Below are 23,116 nucleotides of genomic sequence, written 5' to 3' on the forward strand. Positions count from 1 at the left end.
ATTATTTGGTCGTCGGCAAAAGGAGAGTGTTTAAGTTTACTCTAGGAGAAAGTTTAATTCCTTGATGTAAATTTTTATTCCATTTTATTATTATTTCATTTAAGTAGATATTAAAAAGAGTTGTTGAGAGGGCACATCCCTGTCGGTCCCCTTGGTTTATCTCTCTTGTATATGATAGCTTGTGATTTAATCTTATTTGTATTTGATTATTTTCATATATACTTGTGATAGCTTTAGCGATATTATTTGATATTTGTCTTTCTTTTAATATGTCAAATAAAATACTTCTTTTAACTTTGTCAAATGCTTTTTCAAAGTCAATAAATGCAATATGTGTTTCTAAATTGTATTCTCTTCTTTTCTCTATTATTAATTTTAGGCAAAAGGCCGGGTCTATACATGATCGTCCTTTTCTAAATCCATCTGTACTTCTAAAATAAAGTTTTCGGAATATTTCATTAGTTTGCTATTTAAGATTCTGCTATATATTTTGTAACAGGAATTTAGTATACTGATACCTCTATAGTTTTTAGTGTCAACTCTATTACCTTTTTTAAAGATAGGAATCACAATTGCTTTTTTCCATTCTACTGGGGAGGATACCAGTTGAGTAAAGTTTATTTAAAAATAATAAGAGTCTTTTTTTTTGAATCCTGTTCCTGCATATTTATATAGTTCCGAACTTCTCCACGTGATTTTCCGTTTCTTGTTTCTTTCAGGCTGATTTCTAATTCTTCTTTAGTTATTTCCTTTTCATTTTCGTTAATTGTTTGCCAGTTGTCTTTTTAAAAATATTTGTCTGTCCACAGTTCTGTGTAGTAATTTAGAAATTCTTCTAATTTCAATTCAGTGTTTAATTTTATGTTTTCTTTGGTATCTTCATTTAAGTGTTTCAAAATCTTATATACATTGGGTCTTATTTTATATAAATCATGTTCTAAATTAGAAACAAATTTGTTCCATGATTCTCTATGTCTTTTTCTGACTTCTCTTTTAGCTATGGCTCTTATTCTTTTATATTCTATTTCATCTTCTAATCTTTTACTGCTTAACCATTTGTGATAGACTTCCTTTTTTTCTTTTTGATTATTTCTTTGATTGTATCATCCCAGATCTTCAGTTTTTTCCTTTTATTGAATTTTTTGGTCTTTCCTAAGCTTTCATTTGCTGCTGCATTTAGTATATCGTTTTTATATTAAGCCATTCTATTTCTATTTCTTCATTTTGTTTTATTTTATCTAGATATTGGTTAATACTTTGTTCATATAGCCATTGTTCATGTGTGTTATTAAATAGTCTAGTTTTATAAACAAGTGTTTCAATTTTTCTTTCTGTTCTTGTTACTTGTAGCCATTTTGTAATCTTAATTTTATTTTATCAAGGAAGTAAATCAATTCAGTAAATGCTTGGAAACTTTCATTTTGCATCTTTTAGTTTAGTTTGCTTTCAACAAATTTTATTTTGTGTTTCTTTCTTTCTTTTTTTAAGCTGAAAATGAGTTAGACTCATATAGATGTGGAAGAATTTCTCCTCGGGGAATTTTCGCTTCACGTAAGGCCGTTTTTAATCTTTACCCTATTACAACCTTCTTTTTTGTGGGATTCATATAAAAAATTAAATAAACCAGGAATCTGCCAATATTGTGGGTGGTTTGTGTGTGTGTGTGTTGGGTGGGAGGGGGGGGTGCAACAGTTAAGATGTTCCAAGAGTGGAAGGATACTTTGCTGACTACAGTCGCCAGGTCTCCACGCCTCGTTCACTCTTACAGTAAATGTAAATTTCCCGCATTCTGTACGTTCACAGACGAAAAACTTTGGGACTCCCCACCATGGAATTTAACAGGGAACGAATGGTATTTCTCATACCTCAGTCCAAAGTTTTTATTCTCTCTCTCTCTCTCTCTCTCTCTCTCTCTCTCTCTCTCTCTCTCTTCCTTATGAATCTCAAAAGTAGGCGCTTATGTCTGATCATCGATGACTATATCTACAGTTTCTTTCTGAGGAACGTCATTAAATCACTGTAGACTGAAAAAAATACTGGCATTTTCGGATGAATTTCGTTTCCATCTATGCCGATGATAGGGCGAAGATCAGAAAGAGGAATCACCTCGAGGTCATGTTCCGGTCAACGCTGATTGGCGGTAAAACTTTGGGTACCGAGAGAGAGAGTCACTAACAGAGATTCCGTAAGCAGCTGGGTGCCTTTTCGTACGTCATTCAAGTGGGTCGGGGTTTTACAGAGGGATTACGCTACATGGCGGGAATACTGTGCACACGTATTCCTGCCATGTAGATTCAATCTATGAAGATCCGTCCTTCCTCCTAATGTCTGGTTCTCGGATAGGGTGGTCAGATGTACTCCATTTCGGGGTATAATACCCCATTTACTGAATTAAATTTATAAAATACTCCTTTTGTAAAATCTTAAATGAGGTACGAAAAATACCCCTTTTCGGTGTTTCGGACATAATATCCATTTTTCAGTTTTCTGTATAAATATATTTGAGCCATTTCTAAATAAATAAATATTGACTATTGCCTTTACTGTGAATGCCACCAAGTAAGCAAAATGTAAACGCTACAAATCATATAAAACCAAGTTTAGGTGATTATATAAGAGGAAAATTAGCCGCAGGTAAATATTTTGTTGAAATGCATTCTCAAAGACTCGAAAAACTATCCTACTTTAAGTAGGCTACTTATATAGATCGCTATAGGATATTTGATATAGGATATCTTTGCAATGTCTTACACAATGCAACAAGAAAAGCTACAATCTGTTTAGAAGTTGATATAGAATGTGTAATTTTAAAAACATATAATGAATTTAGTTCACACAGTAAAAGGTTAGAAAATTTAAAAGAACATTATGAATTTTGAGACCTAGAATATTCAGATCTAATGCGTCATGTTCCTACAAGATGGTTGTCACTCCTTCCAGCAGTAGACAGGCTAAACCAAAATTTTGAGCTAGTGAAAAACTATTTTTAATCTTTGGAAAGATGCCCAAGATTTTTACAAGATTTTTTTTTTCGAACGAATTAGCTGAAGTCTACCTTTCTTTCTTTTCAAATGTAGCAACCTGTGTCCAAAACGTAATTTGTAATCTAGAGCAGGATGGTCCAATTATAATTGAACTATTTAACCTAATGGCCAATCTAAGAAACTCTCTACTTTCTAAATTAAATTATCATTTTTATGGATTCGTTGCCAGTAGAGATAAATTTGTTTAAGAAAAGGGCAGACGATTTTCTGAAAACTTTAATTCAGTATATTGAAAAATGATTTAGTTTTGAAAATAATGAGTATCTTAATATATTCAAATTACATGAAGTGGCACATTTTGATCTTTTCTTGAAAGTTATAGATTTATTTAAAATTTCCAATATTAATATTGATTTGCTATATGAAGTGTATGTCCTGTTAAAATCGTTCCATAAAAATATTTCCTCAAAAATATCACAGATATTTGGATAAAATTTTTAAATGCATACGATGTACCTAATATAGAAAAAAATATTAATTTTCTTTTTGCTTTCACTCAAATGCAATGAGTGAGCGAATATTTAACTTAATGTTCAACTCTTGGAAAAAGGATAGGAACAGATTAGACCTAAAAAGTGTTGAGGGAGAATTACTGGTGAAAACCAATTACAATATGTCATGCAAAGAATTTTATGCAGTTGTTAAAAAAAAAAATTGCTAAAAGAAATTCACTCGAATAAAATATATTGTTAGTTACTAAATACAGCCTGTGTAGCTCGGTGGATGTGGCGTTTGCACACCACCGCGCTTGGCCGCACGAAGGAAGGCTTGGTTTCGAGTCTAGTCGGCGACTAGAGGAAATTTTTCTAAGCCTTTTTTCGACCGGTTCCCGAGTTAGTCGATCTCTGGCACGGGCAAGCAGATTTTTCCTCCCGGAAACTCGGGTTTTTCGTCCTGTAAACTCAAGAAAATCGACCGTAGAACCCACATTATTTCAGACATTAAAAAAAATATATTGTGTTAGGGTTAGGGACCACGAGATGGCGGCACATTTGAGCCGTCTCTCTTCACTGCGTACCGCTTAATTAGCGATAGCCTTGGGCCATCTGTCTATGATTGGGTACCAGTGGAGATTGAACTGCCCACTTAGTCTCCAAAAAGTTAGATAGGGCTAAATGGCCTCGCCTACTCCCGTATACGGGAATAAAAAGGCGTTAGCTGATTTTTTTTTTTTAGTTACTAAATACTTCTCTTTTGATAAAATAAATCAGGTTTACTGAATTTATATTTTAAATGATTATGCAAAGCATATCATGAGAATATTTCTAAAAGTTTACATTAGTGTCCATAACTGCCAAAATAAAATATTTAAATTTTGTTTAAAGAGTTGCTATAAATTTGACTAATTGTACCAAAATTTGACCAACTCTGTGTTCCATGCATTTGTATATTGTGAAAATCTACAAATATAGAAATAAAATAATCTTATTATAATTGCTCCTTCTTTATGTTTGATAGTGCGATTATCCCCAAGGCCAATAATGAATACCCCAAAACCTAATCATGAATACCCCAAAATCTACATATGATACCCCAAAACCAAATTTTTAATCTGGTCACCCTATTCTTGGACGAAGCGCATTTCCATCTAAGCGGTCATGCAAACACACGTTTGTGCGGTTTCTGGCCCTAGGGTTCATGCATAATTGGGCCCTACTTCATTGAAAAGGGTGGTGTAACTGTGATCTAGAATAGCGAACGCTACGTGGTTCTAAAACCTATTTATCAGAATACCTCACCTGGAGGCTCATTTCGAGGTTCACAGAATTCCAGTATCCTTCACGTTTTCTTGATCTCACATCATTTGATTCCATAAAATTACACGATATGCCAGCAGAAAAATCCATAAAAAAATCAGTAAACAATTGGACATCTCCGGAAAGGAGATGCTCAATTTTTGTTGATGTTGTAAAGATATGCCTGACAATTAGGGACGCTGCTGAAGCTGGAACACTGGAGAAATGATAATGACTGTCAATTAAATGTTAGTCAGTGTAAAGTTATTCACTTTGGGATGAGATATTATCAACGGCATATTATATTGGTGGGGTTATGCTACAAAAAACATATCAAACTCAAAGGCTAACACTGGCCAAATAAACGAAGTTTAAGTTTATGTGGACCGCAAAAAACAAAAATTCAATTTTCATAAAAACGCAGGTTTATTTTGAAAAGTACAGTATAAAAAAAGAACAAGAAAGATAAAATTAATGTTTTCTCCCTGACACTTGGCATCTCTTCTCTGCTACTATCTTTCCTACTTCGGAGGAAATCTTGTTCGCAGTGATTACTTTCAAAACTGATCCAAAGTGAATGTCAGTAATTCTGGATCTGACAGGAGACTTATTTCCCTTCATAATTGTGAATAATTGCTCACACCGATAAGTACTTCCAAACATGGATATAATTTCATATGCGAATTTTCGAGTATTTTTAAACCTGGCAGTTAAATATTTGTAAAATCCAGGCACGCCAACTTCACTGAATTTTGCCTTCAAATCTGAATCGCACTGGATCTCAATTACCTCCATTTGCATTTGATTAGGTACTGATTCAATATTTATTGAAAAAATCGAAGAAAACAAAGAAAACTTGTCTTCCAAAAATTTAAAATCTGCAAACGTTGTTTCAAATTCAGTTCTAGGGCTTACAATTTTTTCTGCGTATTTTTGATGCGATGCAGTTTCACTTAAACTTGATTTGTTCATGTTGCATGTCCGAAAGTTCGCTAAATCTTCATTTTTCAACTGCTTTTCTCAAAGAACTAGTTTACATTTGAATGCCTTAACTTGGTCACACACACATATTCGTAATGATCAGATCTCTTCCTTGCAGTTTTAAATTTAAATCATATAAGTGTTTTATTATATCAACCACGAAGGATAAATCTTGCAGCCACGCTGTGTCAAAAAATAGGCTTGTGTCTTGATTTTTAGTTATTAAGAACTGACCTATTTCTTCTTTCAAGTCCCAGAATTGTTTAAGAATCTTGGAGCAGGATAGCCAACACGTACCTCGGTATAGTAGGACAAACTGGAATATTCGCTGTCTAATTCACTTAAGAAAGCAGAGAACTGTCGTTCATTTAAGCCTCGAGATTTTATGAAATTAATGATTTTTTTGATAGATGTCAACACATTTTCCATGTTTATTACTTTCGCGCATAATACTTCTTGATGTATAATACAATGCGTATGATGAATCTTGGATCCATCATAAATTTCGCTTTGTTTTTTTCGCAGCAATGCCACGAAACCATTGTCTTTTCCGGTCATAGAAGGAGCTCCATCTGTAGCTACAGAAGTTAATTTTGACAGAGGTAGATTGTATTTTTCAGAAGTTCAATAACACAATTAAATATATCTTGTCCTGTACTAGTGTTATGCATTGGTAATGGTTCTAATAATTCCTCAAAAATGTTGAAATCCGTGTCGCAAGCACGAAGAAACATAGCTAATTGAGCTACGCCTCCAATGTCCGTACTCTCATCACAGGCAATGGAAAAAGCTTCGAAACTAGATGATTTTGCTTTGATCTGAACACTTAAATTGTCGGCCAAATCAGTAATTCTTTCCGCAACTGTATTTCGAGACATAGGGATATTGTTTGAAAAGCCTTCATATTTTCAGGACAAATAATTTCTGCAGCTTTAATTAGACATTCCTTAATGAAATCACCTTCAGTAAAAGGTTTCGATGTTTAGCTATCAACTCTGACAAGATATAGTTTGCATGCACTGTCGCTTCACTTTCTGGTGATATTTTAGTAAACAAGAACTGTTGTTTTTTCAGTCCCGACTTGAGCTCTTTCAACTTTTCTTGTCTCATTAATCTCTCGTAATTATCATATTTTGATTTATGTTGTTCATAGTGACGATTAATGTTGTATAACTTTGGTACACTGATAACATTATTACATATTAAGCAGATTATTTTATTTTTTACTTCACAGCAAAAATACTCCACTTCCCACTTTTCTTGGAAATTTCGATGTTCGTCATCAATTTTTTGTTTATTACTATCACTTGGTTTCGATAGAGACATGCTGAATACAAAGGACTGATAAAAATTAATAATCGTTAACATAAAATAATAGACTATTTTAATAAAAACTGATATTTTTTCTTAAATATCAACTTACCAGACAGTAAATAACTGTCTCGTAAGTTGATGTTTGGCATAAATTAATAAGCGTAACGTAAATAAACTTATTTTTCTTGTTCACCGAAAGCGAAATATTTCCTGTTACACACATCAAACAAGTCAGTTCAAACAAGACTGATGACTAGACGTTGGCGTGGCACTCGCACGTGATAGAAGTATATATATTCGGCTGGTAGAAATAGTGAGAGAAATGGTTCGCCTACGTGTAAAGGAAATGCATGCAACACGGCTATATGTAGTAATCGCTTTCATTGGCAAAAGTTTGGCTGGGCCACAAAAATATTCATCGCGGGCCGCGAGTTTGACATCCATGCGCTACAAGAAACTGATTAGCTTAAGAATCTCGGAATTATTTGGGATAAGAATCTGAAGTTCAAGGTCACATTCTAAAAACTACAAATACAACTCATTGGATTACTGCGATGTTGAAAGGAACATTGACATGTAAGGGTAAGGAATCATTTTACATCTTTACAATGCGCCTTGATACTGCCGCACCATGGACTACTGTGCGCAGATTTAATCTCCTGATTTTTGAGGCAATAAAGAAGCTATGGAAAGGATGCAGTTAAGAGTACCAAAGATAATATTGGGATTAATTATGGAATGTAAATTATAAAGGCGAAGGACATTATTTCAAAGATACCTAAAAAAGGTATTAAAATAAAATCCTTCAGAGAAATTGTATATCATAATATAAAGGGTGTCCCAAAATTCACGCAAGATTTAAATTTAGCGCTATTTGTGCGGTAAAGTGTTGCCAACGAGAAAAAAAAGACAGTTCAGGGTTATTAAAAATGGTGCGCTACACGAAAGAACAACGCATTTTCATTGTTGAGCAATATTTTAAAAATAATGAAGGTTTGGCAGCTACAGTTCGCAATTTTCGTACAAAATATGGTCAGAATAGTGATTTAACTTCATCAACTGTGAAAAGATTAATTAAAAAATTCAAGGAAACTGGATCAATTAGTGATCTTATACACTCTGGCGGTCCTTCAACAAGTCGTTCAACAGAAAACATCGAAGCAGTTCGTGAGAGTGTTGCTGAGAGTCCAGGAACATCAATTCGGCATCGTGGTCTTGAATTGGGCATTTCGAGAAGCTCTCTACAGCGTATTCTCACGAAAGATTTGCATCTTTATGCTTACAAAGTTCAATTGACTCAAGAACTGAAGCCTACTGACCACACACAGCGAAGAGAGTTGGTTGAATGAATTATGGAACAACAACAAATGGATGCTTATTTTTCGAACAAAATCATCTTCAGCGATGAGGCTCATTTTCATCTTGACGGCTTCGTTAATCGACAAAATTGTCGCATTTGGGGTTCAGAAAATCCACGAGCGATTGTTGAGAAACAAATGCATCTACAACGTGTCACTGTTTGGTGCGGATTTGGGGCTGGAGGCATCATCGGTCCATTCTTCTTCGAAAATGCGGCTGGTAAGGCAATAACAGTTAATGGTGCTCGCTATCGCGACATGATAATCCAGTTTTTTGTGCCTAAATTGCAAGATATGGATGTGGACGACATGTGGTTTCAACAAGATGGTGCCACATGCCATACAGCCCGAGAAACAATTCAATTACTGCATGAGTCATTTCCTGGTCGTGTAATTTCCCGTTTTGGTGATCAGAATCGGCCGCCCAGATCATGTGACTTAACGCCGTTGGACTTTTTTCTTTGGGGTTTTTGAAGTCTAAGGTTTATGCCAACAAGCCCAGGACCACCCACGCCTTGAAGGAGGAAATTGAGCGCTGTATCAACGAAATTCAGCCACATTTATGCAAAACGGTCATGGAAAATTTTGACAAAAGAGTGCGTATGTGCCAGCAAAGCCGTGGAGGCCATTTACCCGATATGCTATTCCATGCATAACCCTATACTGTATACTTTATGAATGAATAAGAAATTACAATTTTTAATTAAAAACCTGTGTTTTCTATCAAAATTACTTCTTGTGTGAATTTTGGGACGCCCTGTACATATTGTATGTATCAATGTAACTACGAAATATTACCTTACGATATTCATGACATTTAAGCACAGTTTCGTCTCACCACTCCGACTTCTGAAAGATCACTGCATGAATACAGCTGAACTAGTGTAATCACTATATGATTGGCACTGAGAACGGGAATGCGGAGGCCAAGGTGGATTCGTGAGTGGATGTTGTTTCGAAGTTTGAGAATTTTTGGGATGCTCAAAAACGTTCTATGCGTGCTTCAAGTTCTTTATGTCACAATTAGCCCTTAATATTTTTAGTTGCCTCTTATGTGCTATCAATAGTAGCCAACCTGGCCACTGTGATCCCTAGTTTAGACGTACCAATATAATTCACATATTTCATTCATTAATTAAATTAGACTAGGGTATGAGAAGAACAGTTGTCATTCCTGATGGAATTTATGACTGCACTGAAGTATTAGGAGGGTCAGATGATGTCTGTCCGGTGATGTGTTTGAGGAGGGGAGGGGCGGGTAGGAAGCGAGCTTGAGGTGTCTCCCTGGTCGTGTGTGGGGAAGCAGAGATGTATCCGGTGGGGAAGGAAGAGAGAGCAATAGGAGGGGAGGGCGTGGAGGGGGAGAAGAAGAAGAAGAAGAAGAAGAGATAGTATAAGAGTTATGTGTTCATTTTCCTGCTGGTGTTTCCCCAGTTGTGTATCTGAGGAGCAAGGATGTTATTGATTCCTTAGCTTTGGTAGTTTCCCTGTCAGGGCAAATCAGAGTTTCCCTGCTCTACTCTCTCCCGCTATGGATACATCCCTGCTTCCCATACACGATCGGGGAGACACCAGAGGGCAACGAACGCATCGCGCTTTCTTCCTCCCCTTGCTCTCTTAGATCACGTCACCAAACAGGCATCGGCTGGCTCTCTTCATGCCCTGAGGGGGTGATAAATTATTCCATCAGAAGTGACAACTATTCTTCTTATATGCATAAATAAAAAGGTTCCAGAAGCCAGCCACTAAACAAGACGTTGAACCGAACATCAAAGAATCAAAATACCTGACGCCTAGCTAGTGAATGGTACTGCTAAAAAAAGTTTGGTATTCTGGAGCACTTTTGAGGCTATGCATAGTCAGAAGACTGCGTTAGTGATAGTTTCTAAGTCTTTCACTTTCCACTGCGTGCCTCGTCTCTTTGTTTAAACTTTCTTTGCCCAATATGAAATGTAACATAAAGAAATACAGTTAATCAGAACAAACCTTTGAGAAAACAAAATCTTGCCCTCACAATAAAAAATAAATAATATCAATAAAACCCAAAAAGTCATAAAAAAGAAAGAAAAACCAACCAAAATATTAAATAATATATGAAAAAATATATTCGCATCTGCTACACCAACATTTATGGCCGTACTACTCATCCAAACTTATCTCCTATCTCATATTCTAAAAAACCTCTCTGCAGTCTTCAGTGACTATTGTCTGCCTCAACTAGACACACCTTACATAATTCATTCTGTCACAATGTGTATAATTTCAAACCTAGCATGTTCCCATCTTTGAATCTATACTAGCTAAATTTTTCTCGCCACAGTTTTTTGCATTCTCTTGCTGTGTTTATTGCTCGCCAGTTCAGATAACCATTTCAAGAGCTCTGATAGTGTAAATCTGAAGTTTGAATTTCTGCAGTCCAAACAGTGACGTCACGATTCTTGGGCTCTTCAATGTTCGTCACTCACGCTGGCTTTCCTGACCTTTATCACCTAGCCACTCTCACACTCATGACTTCTATTCTGCTATACTGATACCATCATCTGCTGCATTCCCTAAAGCCTGTAAACACTTGATCAAATTCTGGTTAATATCATCCCTTTAGTGTATATTTTAAAACCTCTTAAACTATCTGCTTTTGCTCATCTTACATGCCATCTACCGCTCTTCTTTGGGACAACCTTCCTCGTGTTGTTTTCTTCAAAGACCACAACCTTGAACTGTATACGAAATATATCAACAGATTAGTAATTTCCCCTTGACCTTTGCTTACATACAGCATAGATTTGTTCCAGATTTTGCAACTTTTCATGCATAGGTTTAATATAAATAAAATAAGGATTATTTAATGAATTGTGTATTTGTGGATAATTCAAGATGGGGTGAAAAGAAAAGTGTCATCCGAATAGGGAAGAATCTATTAATCTAAAAACAAAGATGAATAAGAGCTACTTTATGTAACTAAATTTTTCTGCGTTTGGTGTGTGTTATTACAAACATTTAAATGGCTTTATCTCTCGCTGTTCCTTGAAACAGAGAGTGAGAGAGGTTATTATTACACATGTATTCAGAAATGCTTAGCGTATTACACCACCTGCCGTTTAAATCCTGTCCAATTTATTTATTTATTTAATTTATATATATAGACATATCAGAAATGCCTTGTCGTGTGAAGAGAACTCTACCATTTCACTGATTTAGTATTTCTCTCTACCACCTAGTCTCATGATGCTGAAGATAATAATGATATGGAGTTTATCTTTAATCTAGAGTAAAAAATTTATTTTGATGAAGCACTATTTGCATTGTTTTCATCCGCAGATTTTGAAACATAAGTTTAATATTCTGTCAGTCTAATAAAATAAAATCTTAATGATCAACTTACACTAAGCTATGGAAAGTGTGTTTTCTTTTTAATTATGAATAATCACTTTGAAGAAGCTATTCTTTAAGATGTACATGATTCTTTTTTTTTTCCAGGGATTTCTCCTTCAGCAAATAAAAGATGACCTCCTTCATGGCAACATTTCCAGGAATGACGTTCTCATGCAATACACCACAGTGAGTTAAAAATTCCCTTTTTATATTCTAACAGATGTTTAGTGTTATTTGTATTAGTAAACCTTTGCCGTTGCAAAATGGAAATTTTATCTAATTATGCATACTAATGCAGGTCGTATTGATTGTGTAATATTTCTGCTCTTTCCAACCAATAATTTAAGGCTTAGTAAGTAAGTGAAAAGTTCCCTTTCATATTGTAATAGGTTTTTAGTGTTATTTGTATTAGCAACATTATGCAGTTGCAAAAATGGAAATTTTATCTAATCACACACACTAATGCAGGTCGGGGTGGGTGAGTGTATAATGCTTCTGCTTTCTAAAAACCAAAGGTTTAAGAGTATGATTTTTACTCTGAGCCTGAATGTTTGCAAATATCTTGAATGGATAGATAAATTTTATCTCCAAATGAGAAACAACCATGCTTTTTATTGAACCTGAAATAGCCTGAAAACATTCTATATTAATTTCATTTAGTTATTATTATTATTATTATCACTACTACTACTACTATACTCCATCGAGTTTAACGACTCATTGTGGGAAATCTCACAGTCAAACACACAAATCATCATACCGTGCCTTAAGTGTATTTGCCGTCTCTGCACTCATCACACTCTCAGAAAACGCATTCCAATTCCCCTATCACTTTATATCCAAAACGTCTGGTCTCATTCCTTCTTTATAATACTCAACTTATAAGTTTCTGGGGATCTCTCTCTCTCTCTCTCTCTCTCTCTCTCTCTGTCTTGTACTTCTCCCGTCTCCCATACTCTGTGAGAAACTTCATCCATATTAATTAGATAATAACCTCCTTACTAACTTATATAGTTATATCTCCTAATCATATTCTCCTCCTCCTCTTTCTACTACCCGCTAGACTGCAAATTGCATCTCCTCAACTTCTGAAACATTCAAAGACTATAAACCACTTCATTCAATCATTTGTGCACCCTTTGCAATATCTCTTCATTATTTTGAAAACCAGTTGACCAAATCTATGCACAGCAATCCATATTCAGTCTGATCTTCTTTTTCTTCCTCTTGTTCCTTATCCCATCTGTTTGGGGTAGGCCTTTTTACAGAATGCGACTTTACGTGCGATTCCAACCGACTTGTCGCAGAGCCTGACGTTGAGAGGGAAAGATATTTTTGTCCGTAGAAGTGTGTGTGTGTGTGTGTGTGTGCAGTGTGTGTTCACAGGGCCTGTTCTGGGGGACGAATAACCCGAGTTTCTGGGAGGAAAAACCCTGCAAAATATAGAGTTTTAAACTGGATATATTCGTATTAGACCGGATTACTCACCTTTAGTCGAACGAGATCAGATAAAGGTTCCTCACGTGGCTGACGAGAATCGAACCCAGGTCTTTCTGACCAAAAAGCTTCGTCTATACCGACTGAGCTACGGAAGCACTATATTCAGTCTGATCGAAGTCTTAAAATGACCTTCGTTGCCATAATCCTCTGTGCTCTCTTCACAGTATTAGCAATTTGTGTTTAAAATTTTAGGTCATTGTCCACCAGCATCCCCCCGCCAGATCACCCCCCCCCCCCTCCACATGTTCTAAGATACAGCAATTGTTACTATATATTCCATCTTTGATTCCGAAATTTTAAAACTCTACACTTTGCCACAACATTTCACTGAAATTTCCTTGGAAAGCTACAATTTAGAGCAGCGGGGGGGGGGGGGGGGGACGAACCATCAAGATTAGCAAACTGTTAATCACCATAAGCATGGACATGGAATGTAACACCCTTACTGGCCATAACATATTAGCTGTCAATCAATAAAAGGATGCGAAGTGTCTACTGAATATTGGAATACCATTGAGATAACACACACACACACACACACACACACACACACACACACACACACTTAACACTAAATAATGATTACTGACATAATGATTAATAGTAGAATCAAGAACAGAAATTAGCTGAAATCTTAGAAACACCACACTACTTACTTCTAGTGGCATACTCAGTGCACTGGGTATTTTGAGAATATGCATGAACTCTTCACATTTTGGACAAAAATCATCTCGTCTCGTCTTCCCTTCTCTCTTTTACTTAGCGGTGTTGAGGGTTTATTAATCACCGGACCTCAAACCGTTTACAGGATAAGGTGGTCAGCTCTACGCCCAGGTGTATCCTATGTCTGTAGTGTTGAGTGCTTAAGGCCGGTTTGCCTGCTTTACGGGATGAAACACCCCAAGATAAACTGGGGAAAAATCCTTACTGTCCACGCCCAAGACCGGCTAACTTGGCTATGTCTGAGGAAGATCCTTCAGCTCCTCACGAAGGAATCGAACCTAGGAGACTCCTTCCCAATTTCGGAATCCAAGATGGAATATATAGTAACAATTGCTGTATCTTAGAACATGTGGAGGGGATGAGTGATCGGGGGGGGGGTGAATGCTGGTGGACAATGACCTAAAATTTTAAACACACAAATTGCTAATACTATGAAGAGAGCACGGAGGATTATGGCAACGAAGGTCATTGTTACGACTTCGATCAGGCTGAATATGGTGCCTCCGTAGCTCAGTCGGTATAGACGAAGCCCCCTGGTGGGAAAGACCTGTGTTCGATTCCCGTCGGTCACGTGAGGAAGAAGCGCACAGACACTAAGCTAACCGCGCAGACACAGAAATCATCAACTGTTATAATAGAACAAACAGAAGAGAAGAACTGGTTGTATAAATTGGGATACATTCTTTTATCCATCAAATTCACTCGACACATCTATAAACTGCACTGCATTCCATCAGTGACATATTCGCACTCATAGCTTTCCCCCTCTCCATTCCATTCTTCATTCTCTCTCTCTTGTCTTTCCTACTGCTTCCATCAAATGTTTCATATCTTCTCTCATTACATATTTCTTTTCTTTCAAATTATATGTGCCTGTCAAAAGAACAAATGTTTTTATGTCCTACCTCCATACAAACTTCACTTCAATTTATTTGTTTTTTGGCCCACCCACAGAATTAATACTAACGTGTTATAGGTTTATAAACTTTCAGCCTCAAAAAGAAAAATATATTTTTTTAAATTTTTATGGACAAATTGATTTGTGGACAGAAATTTCTCTTCCATACTAAAGTATCCATAACAGTTTTCAACAAAATAGAAGAAATATAGTTTACGTCTACTTGCAAACAAAATCTGGACTTTTACGCATAACCTCAATGACATGTGGAATTTGACAAGCAGACAATTATATTTCATTTTAGTTTTGTTCACGAGAAATGTGCTCTCATCCGTGAAAATGATATGCTAACTAAAACTCTTCATTTTATTTACATTAAAAGAGAATATTCATATAGAATAAATAATGTCCGCCTTCTTATTGTTTTTTTTTCTGTAATACTGTATTAAGTCTATACTGCCTGAAAAAATTAGTTTTTGACTAGAAACACAAAGCAGATCTATTTTTTACTGCTACATCCGAATGCTTTAAAATAATGCACACATTTCTTTTTCTTTGATCTAGTCTAGTTGCATCCCATGTCTTTTATATTCAAATATTTCATCAGGTTATCTTCCATTTTCTCAATTCTTGTACTGTCTTTGTTTCCTTTTTAACACCACGTATCATATTCTTTATTCGATTTTAGTAGTGAGAAGAATAATTAGTTATAGATTTGCTTACTTATTAATTGCAAAATATATTTGCTTGTGTATGTATATATATATATAGATATATATATATATACCTAGGTTGGATGGTCAATGTGGACTATGATGGTAGCAAAAGCAGCTACAGGTTGCAGTGTGGTTTTGTATGACGGAACACCATTCGATTCTAAAACAGCATGGGACTTGGTGGATGAATTAGGAATAACTTATATGATTTTATATCCTCTTGAACTGAATGCTTTTAGAACAAGTGGAACGAAACCAGGTAAAACACAGTTCAATTGATTCTAAAGCGAATTTAATTTTATGTTAGATTTGATAATACGTTAGTAGCGATACGATTAACTGATACAAATGAAAATCAAAAGAGGTAGTCAGAAAATAAAACATAATCACTTAATATGAAAAAAAAGGAAGAAAATATTTCAATGTAAATATGCCCATAATGCAATGTTCAATTAGAAATGACAAGAATCAAGTGAATTAAAATTCATAAGAATTGAAAATCTTTTAAGGGGTTAAAATTAAAATGAGAAAGTTCCTTGTTAATGCAAGAATATCGATACATTTTTAGAATAATAACAAAAGTATTAAATATAGACTATGATGGAAAGAAAAACGTAGCTAGAATATAAAGTATTTTTTCCTGAGGGTTTGTTTCTTGTGATTCAGTGTGCTTCACCTATCCCTAATGGACAGGTGAAGCACACTATATAACTTCTTATGGCAATTGCTTGCCTTTTGATCGTATCAGATGAAACGGAATCAGATTAAAAGTTTTTATATTCTGAATGCAAAAGAATATACAGGGTGATTATAAAATAACGCCAAGTGTTCAGAGCCCTGTAGCGAGTAATGTATTGGACTAAACACACCAATATTCGTAGACGTACACAGTGGAACACGGGGATTCGATTTAACGAAAAAAAAAGTACCAAAAGTCGCCAACAGGGGAAATTTTAGCTTTGTTTACCGAGTAAAATGCATTAATTTGCATTATCGCGTTTCTTGTGAGCGATCATGCAATAAAAGGAAAGCCTGTGAGATTTCTTATCATTCGTAGACGAACTGCTTTTCGATGCCTCTTACCTTACGTGAGCGTGCTTTGTTAGTCAAACTCTATTATCAGCGGAACAATAATGCCAGTGCTTGTCTTCGTGATTTTCGGCATATGAAAAATTTACGAAAAGGACCGATTAGCGTAACAAACTTACGTAAACTGATTCGGCGATTTGAAACTACTGGAACTCTAACAGTGCAGGTAGGCAGGGGATGCAAACCAATCAATCATCAACAAGTTGAACAAGTTGCAACTGCTATTGTGGAACAGATGACGAATGTGCAGGGTACCAGCAGTGCACGAGCTATATCTCGGCAAACGGATATCGCATACTCAACGACGTGGAAAATCCTACATCAGATGTTGAAGTTTTACCCCTATAAAATCAGTCACGTTCAAGAATTGCGCCCTGGTGATGCGACCACACGAATCGACTTCTTTGAGATTCTTAGCGCGCATGGAAGCGGATGATGCATGGCCGTGGCAGATTTTATGGAGTGACGAAGCGCACTTTTATTTGAACAGCGATATTAACACACGCAACTGTCACATTTGGGCTGCAACTAATCCGCACGTGTGTCTGCAGATGCCTATCCACTTGCCCAAAGTCACAGTGTGGTGCGGATTTACGGCGTCTTTTATCATCGGTCCATATGTTTACGAGGAAAATCGCCAAAATAGACCAGTGACCTGTTCCGTCAATGCTAACAGGTATGCCAATATGCTACAGAACTTTTTGGTTCCACAACTGCAGCAAAGAGGTGTCTCGATTCGACCATCTTCATGCAGGATGGAGTCCGATGTGGGGTGGTGCACCTCACATCGGGCTTCAGGTACAGCGTCTTTTGCGACAACATTTCTCTGACAGAAGAATCATTAGTCGTGCATTTCCCACACCATGGCCACCGAGATCTCCTGATCTCAATCCTTGTGACTTTTGGCTGTGGGGATTTCTTAAAAGCATTGTGTATCAAATACATGAACCATGAACCCCATATTCCAACTTTGAAAGATCGAATAACGTTACACGTGAGACAAATCAATTCCGATATGTTGCGAGCCACTGTGGAAAATGTCGTGCACCCTATGCAGTTCCTGGAACATCAGAATGGTGGTCATATTGAACCTCATTTGTAATTAACAATAAACGTCATGAAATTGATATGTGCTGTCTCTCATTTGCCATTTAGTCATTCATTAGTCACACCTACTAAAATTAATTTGGCAGCGCCAAAATTTCCCCTGTTGGCGACTTTTGGTACTATTTTTTCCGTTAAATCGAATCCCCATGTTACACTGTGTACGTCTACCGAATATCGGTGTATTTCGTCCAATACATTACTCGCTAGTGGGATCTGAACAGTTGACGTTATTTTATAATCACCCTATATTTCAAGTTGGATTTAATATCATCTATATCTATGAGAGGTAGTTGAAATGCAATGGAAAAACATCACCACTCTTGCTTATTAGCAGAGTGAAGTGGCTGATTCTATTTCATCACCATAGAACGGATTCTTGATTAACTCTCCTTAATTGCAGGATATGCTCTACGTTTAGTATGCCAAACATATAATGTGGAGACATAGAAGTTTCTCCATTTAATTCTTGTTCATGTACTCACACATGCCTACAACTTAAGTAGTTCCAATAAAATTACCCTCTATGTCTCATAAGTGAACAAATATGGTTAAGTACTCGGTCAATAAAACATTATAAAATCCAGCCGCTATACTGAAGACACCAGGAATTCTCATCAAATTCACAAGTTGCATTAGGATTAGTGTAAACTATAGCCCACGTTAGTTTTTGAAGTTTGCCAAATTTGTAGTTATGCATCTTTTTTATTTTTATATAATGTGATCTTTGGTGGATAAATCTTGGACTCTAATACCGCCTAGGAGGCGACGTTTTAGTTGGAGGCAAGTCAGCCCGTCTCCTTACGGATGTGGAGATTGGTGCATTTGTTTCTTTTGTGTAATGAAAATCCATAATTTTTCTTTCGAGAAATTCGAAAGTTTACCAGAAGAACAATCGCAATTAACAGGCAGATTACATTGACCATCAGAAAGTTTCTTCGTCTTAGTTGCTTCGGCCATAACTCATAACCTTCAGAAAGTTCACAAAATCCGACTGCAGAACTGTTTTAAGATTCTTTGCTATATATACGGTGCGTAACATGAAGTGGATGTAAAATGGACGATAAATAATTAAATAGAAAGTAATCTACATTTTTAAAACAGAAAAGCAGTCAACATTTTTACAGGCTTTCCTGTTAAATTAATTTGAATAATATCCAGTTTGAATGATTTCGACATATTTATACATGAACTCCTTTAACTTGCATTATAAGAAATCATGTCTCACACAAAGAAGCACTGTTTTTTATATTGTAATCTTTGATGTTTTGTTCCAGCGAAAACCCATAACCTCCAGAGTTTACGTCTTCTGGGTACAGGAGGATGTGTCCAGAACCCTCTTCTATGGGACTACGTGTACCATGACGTTAAATCAGATATTTATTTAGCAGATTTTTTCGGTAAGCATGTTCTTCAACTATACAGTATTATTTATTTATACAGTAATGCAGTTCTATTTCAATAAGGGATAATAACCGAATTTGCTGTTAATAAATGCAATTAAAGATATTATCGTTGATTATCATGCAGTTAATTAACAATATAATTACATTATAATAACTCGAGAGGCATAATATTGAATATTTTAGCTGATGTTTGCAAAATGAACAGTAAGTTCACATTTGAAATGTGAACTTACTGTTACATTCATAAAATCGCATCACAGACATAATAAAGCTTGTGTGTGTGTGCCTTTGTGGGTCAAAGTTCACTTGGCGGAGAAGAAAGAATTGTTAGAATACAAAGGTGAGCGGAAGTGGGTTGGTAGAAGGTGGAGTGGCACTACAAAATGGTTGGGAATGAGTATTAGTAACGGAGTCCGAGAGTTTTGTGTGGAACCCAGACGTTCTTCATTAACTCTTTGTAATATTCATTATTTTATTCCTTTCATTTTCATATCTTCTACTCTTCATATTTTGACTATCCCTTCTTGTTCTCACATACAAACCACTCGCATTCAGCATTATAAACTTTCTTATTATAAAATTTCCTCACCAAAAAAAAAAAAAAAAGAAAGAAAGGAACAGCCTCCGGAGGACCATACAGCATATCATGTAGGCCTCTATGCGAAAGACATTTTGGTATTGTTTAAAAGAAGGAGCGGGATTTTAAAATTGAAACATTAGAAAACAATAAATGCTTGTTTCTTGCTGTTACTTTGTAACACATTTCATTATGTTGTAGTTTTTTTTTTCACTTGATTGTCAAATAAATTATACGAAACAAGAAATAATCCTCTACTCAAGCGTAAAGTTTCGGAATACTCGTATCTTTACCGCTAAGCTACTTGTATATAAAGGCCGTTGATTTCACATTAGTTGCCTTTGGTGTCCCATAATGCAAAGCAGTTACTTTTGGACGGGCTCTACACCAACTATCTGTGATCCAGAGTATTTTAAAATGATGATAGAACATTTTACTACTTGTATATGATTTCTGTATTGATTTGATCTCAGTATCTTCCTGGGTCTAGCTCCCACTGATGAGACCTCAATAAAGGCTGAAACCGGTCTGGGTAGTTATCCTTCCCATAATGCATAACAATATATAAGTTGAAAGGAAGTATGCATGAGTGAAATTACGGCAATTCATGTAAAATCAATATTATCTATTAAACAAGTAGATTAATCATGAAGATACTTCACGTGCAGACCTTTTTCGTTTACGTAAGCTTGTGTATAGGATTAAAACAAGAATATAATTTACGTTTATTATAATTTATTTCATTATGTTCTTCAACGAGTCTTTGTTCCACATTTTCTCGTGGCATGACAATGTCAATTTCTAGTTTCTACTATTAATTAGTTACATTTAAGTATCTAGTGGTTATTTACCAATTTTTCATCGGAAAGTGGACGATGACAAGGTTCTGTTGATGAGGGTAAACTTTTCCTGTTAAATGTAATGAGTTATTATTATTATTATTATTATTATTATTTTGGCATTTCGTACTATATTTAAAAAAAATCATGGGATATAAAATTTCTTTTATTATATTGAATCAACCTGCGCAGCCACTTTTCTTTAAAATTTTGTAAGCACAAAGGACAATAATCATGATGTATGAATTTATCTTTGTTTATCATTCAGGATCAACAGATACCTTAGGTGCTTTTTCGCAATCTAACTTCACTCTGCCTCTTCATCGAGGAGAGATGCCAAGTCCTAACTTAGGAATGGCCATTGAATGCTGGGATCAAAACGGTAAGCAATAGGGCGAGCGGCGAGCAAGCACTGCTCACGCACCCACACACCCATATTGACATATACATCAGTCTTTTATTCCCACAGTTTAACTTATTGTAATTACCTACCTTATTAATTGAGATAGATATGAATTCATTTTTAGGAAAATCGGCACTCGGCAGGAAAGGAGAATTGGTAATTACCAAGCCTTTTCCATCTATGCCCATATGTATTTTGAATGATCCAGACCGATCAAAGTATAATTCATATTTTTCCAAGTTTCCAGGTTAGTATATCGAAGTATATGTTTTGTACACGTATTTATATTTTAAAGATCAATCGATTGTGCTGCTAATATATATACTTTCAAAAAGCTTAAAACTGTTAAGTATTTACATTGTAGATAGGAAAAGTGTATCATGTAAGATATCTTTTTTGTATCTATCTATGTAATTAGTGAACTCGTCGGTAACGCAGCAAGAAGATATTCGTTGGAAAAGACCTGAGTTCCAGTCTTCGTAACGAGAGGACTTGTTATACGGGCTTTATCAGTTCAAGGTGATTTAATCGATATTGTACGAGGTAGCAGGATTTTCATACCGCATAACAGAGAGTTCCGTCAGGATAACACACATGATTTAAAGACAGAAAATATTATTGGTAGTAATGGATAGTAGAAGCCATCATCCCTCCCCCCCCCCCAATTTCTATCTTCCGATTCTTTTCTCACACCTCCTCCCTTCCAAAACACTCTCTACTAACCCTTAATAATAATAATATTATTTATATATATATATATTAAAAAAAATCCGGATTTTTTCAAAATAATTCCCCCACATTTCTTTGTCCCCACTCCCCCACCGCCATAAAAACCCCTCCCTTTAACAGCTTAATAGCATATGAAGGAATAAACAGAAAACATTAAAAAAAGTATGTCCAAAATTTCTCCTATTTTTATTCTTCATATATTAGTTTTGATAACACTTCAGTAATGCCCTATAATTTTGGCTAAAGAGGGCCCCCCCCATTGTAAAAAAAGGGAAACTCAGCTATGCAATTTTGCACCTAATTAATGCTATGTTAGTGCGGTTATTCATATACGCAAGTGCATTCTGCTATTTCTTTTAAATGAAATTATCCTTGGTTTGGTTTTTCTGTCTTGAGAGATAACACTTCAGTCTACAGATGAGATCCTTCTACCTCTGTATGTGTATATACACTGGAAACGGAACCATCGTTACACCCCCCCCGCCCTTGAGCTACGGAAGCACACGTACATAAAAATGAATTGGATAACATGCAAATAAATACTCTAATAACTTTTATTCTCAAATGGAGTGAAACAGAAATATTCAGCCATAACTAACTTTTTTTAGAATTCAGACCGTGGAAGGCTCCAAGAAGGCTTCAAGACAACAGCCACCATCTGGTACCACTTAAATACTAAAGTATACTATATTACTGAGTTTGAATGTCGATTTTTCTGACTTGCGGAGTTAAAAACCGCACTTCTTTTGGAGGTAAAAAAGAAACCTGCTGAAGTTGCCAAAGGCCAACGGGAAACGACTGAAAAATGCCTAGAAAAAAGGTTTCGATATTTGGCAATGTGAAATGAATCTATGACGACCTTTCCTCTGATGTCCTAGTGTAGTCTTGTGGGACTACACAGAAATCCATAGATGCAATTATGGAAAAGTAAAATGTGCAATTAAACTGTAAATATCTCCTTAATATTTTCCTGTTTTTAAAAAATTTGAATCGGTTTGCAAAAACAGCTGTGAAGATATTCAACTATAAAAAAGAGTACTAGATAGCCAACCAATTCATATTTCAGGTAATTGAGTAATTATATCAAGCAGCATAAAGGTAATTTCTTGTTATCTTATTGAGAACTGTATTTTCCTCTTTACATGTATATTATTAATAGCATAAAAAAGTGATGGCGTTGACTGAGATCATAGAAAGTACCCAGTATGAATGAGTATAAATATTTACTTTACTTGTCAAAGATATAAACACAAAGATTTACAGAGTTGTTTGTTTGGAATTATGGCAGACGAAACTAAGATCTCCGGCCAGCAAGTTTTTTCCCCTT

At 35.7% G+C, this 23,116-nt stretch overlaps 1 protein-coding gene across 1 annotated transcript in view; it reads left to right on the top strand.

Moving 5' to 3' along the window:
* The window catches only part of LOC150110040 (acetoacetyl-CoA synthetase-like), a 72,667-nt gene that overhangs the window by 39,448 nt on the left and 10,103 nt on the right, over positions 1-23,116 (top strand). The window contains exons 10-14 of the mRNA XM_090397607.1: positions 11,911-11,991; positions 15,718-15,901; positions 19,113-19,235; positions 20,926-21,039; positions 21,185-21,307. Of these exons, the coding sequence (XP_090253733.1) occupies positions 11,911-11,991; positions 15,718-15,901; positions 19,113-19,235; positions 20,926-21,039; positions 21,185-21,307 (625 nt within the window). The remainder of the gene's footprint in view (positions 1-11,910; positions 11,992-15,717; positions 15,902-19,112; positions 19,236-20,925; positions 21,040-21,184; positions 21,308-23,116) is intronic.

This window comes from Typopeltis vanoorti, chromosome 1 (assembly GCF_054136105.1).
Source record: "Typopeltis vanoorti isolate ZY-2024b chromosome 1, IOZ_Tvanoo_1.0, whole genome shotgun sequence".
Lineage (NCBI taxonomy): Eukaryota > Metazoa > Arthropoda > Arachnida > Uropygi > Thelyphonidae > Typopeltis > Typopeltis vanoorti.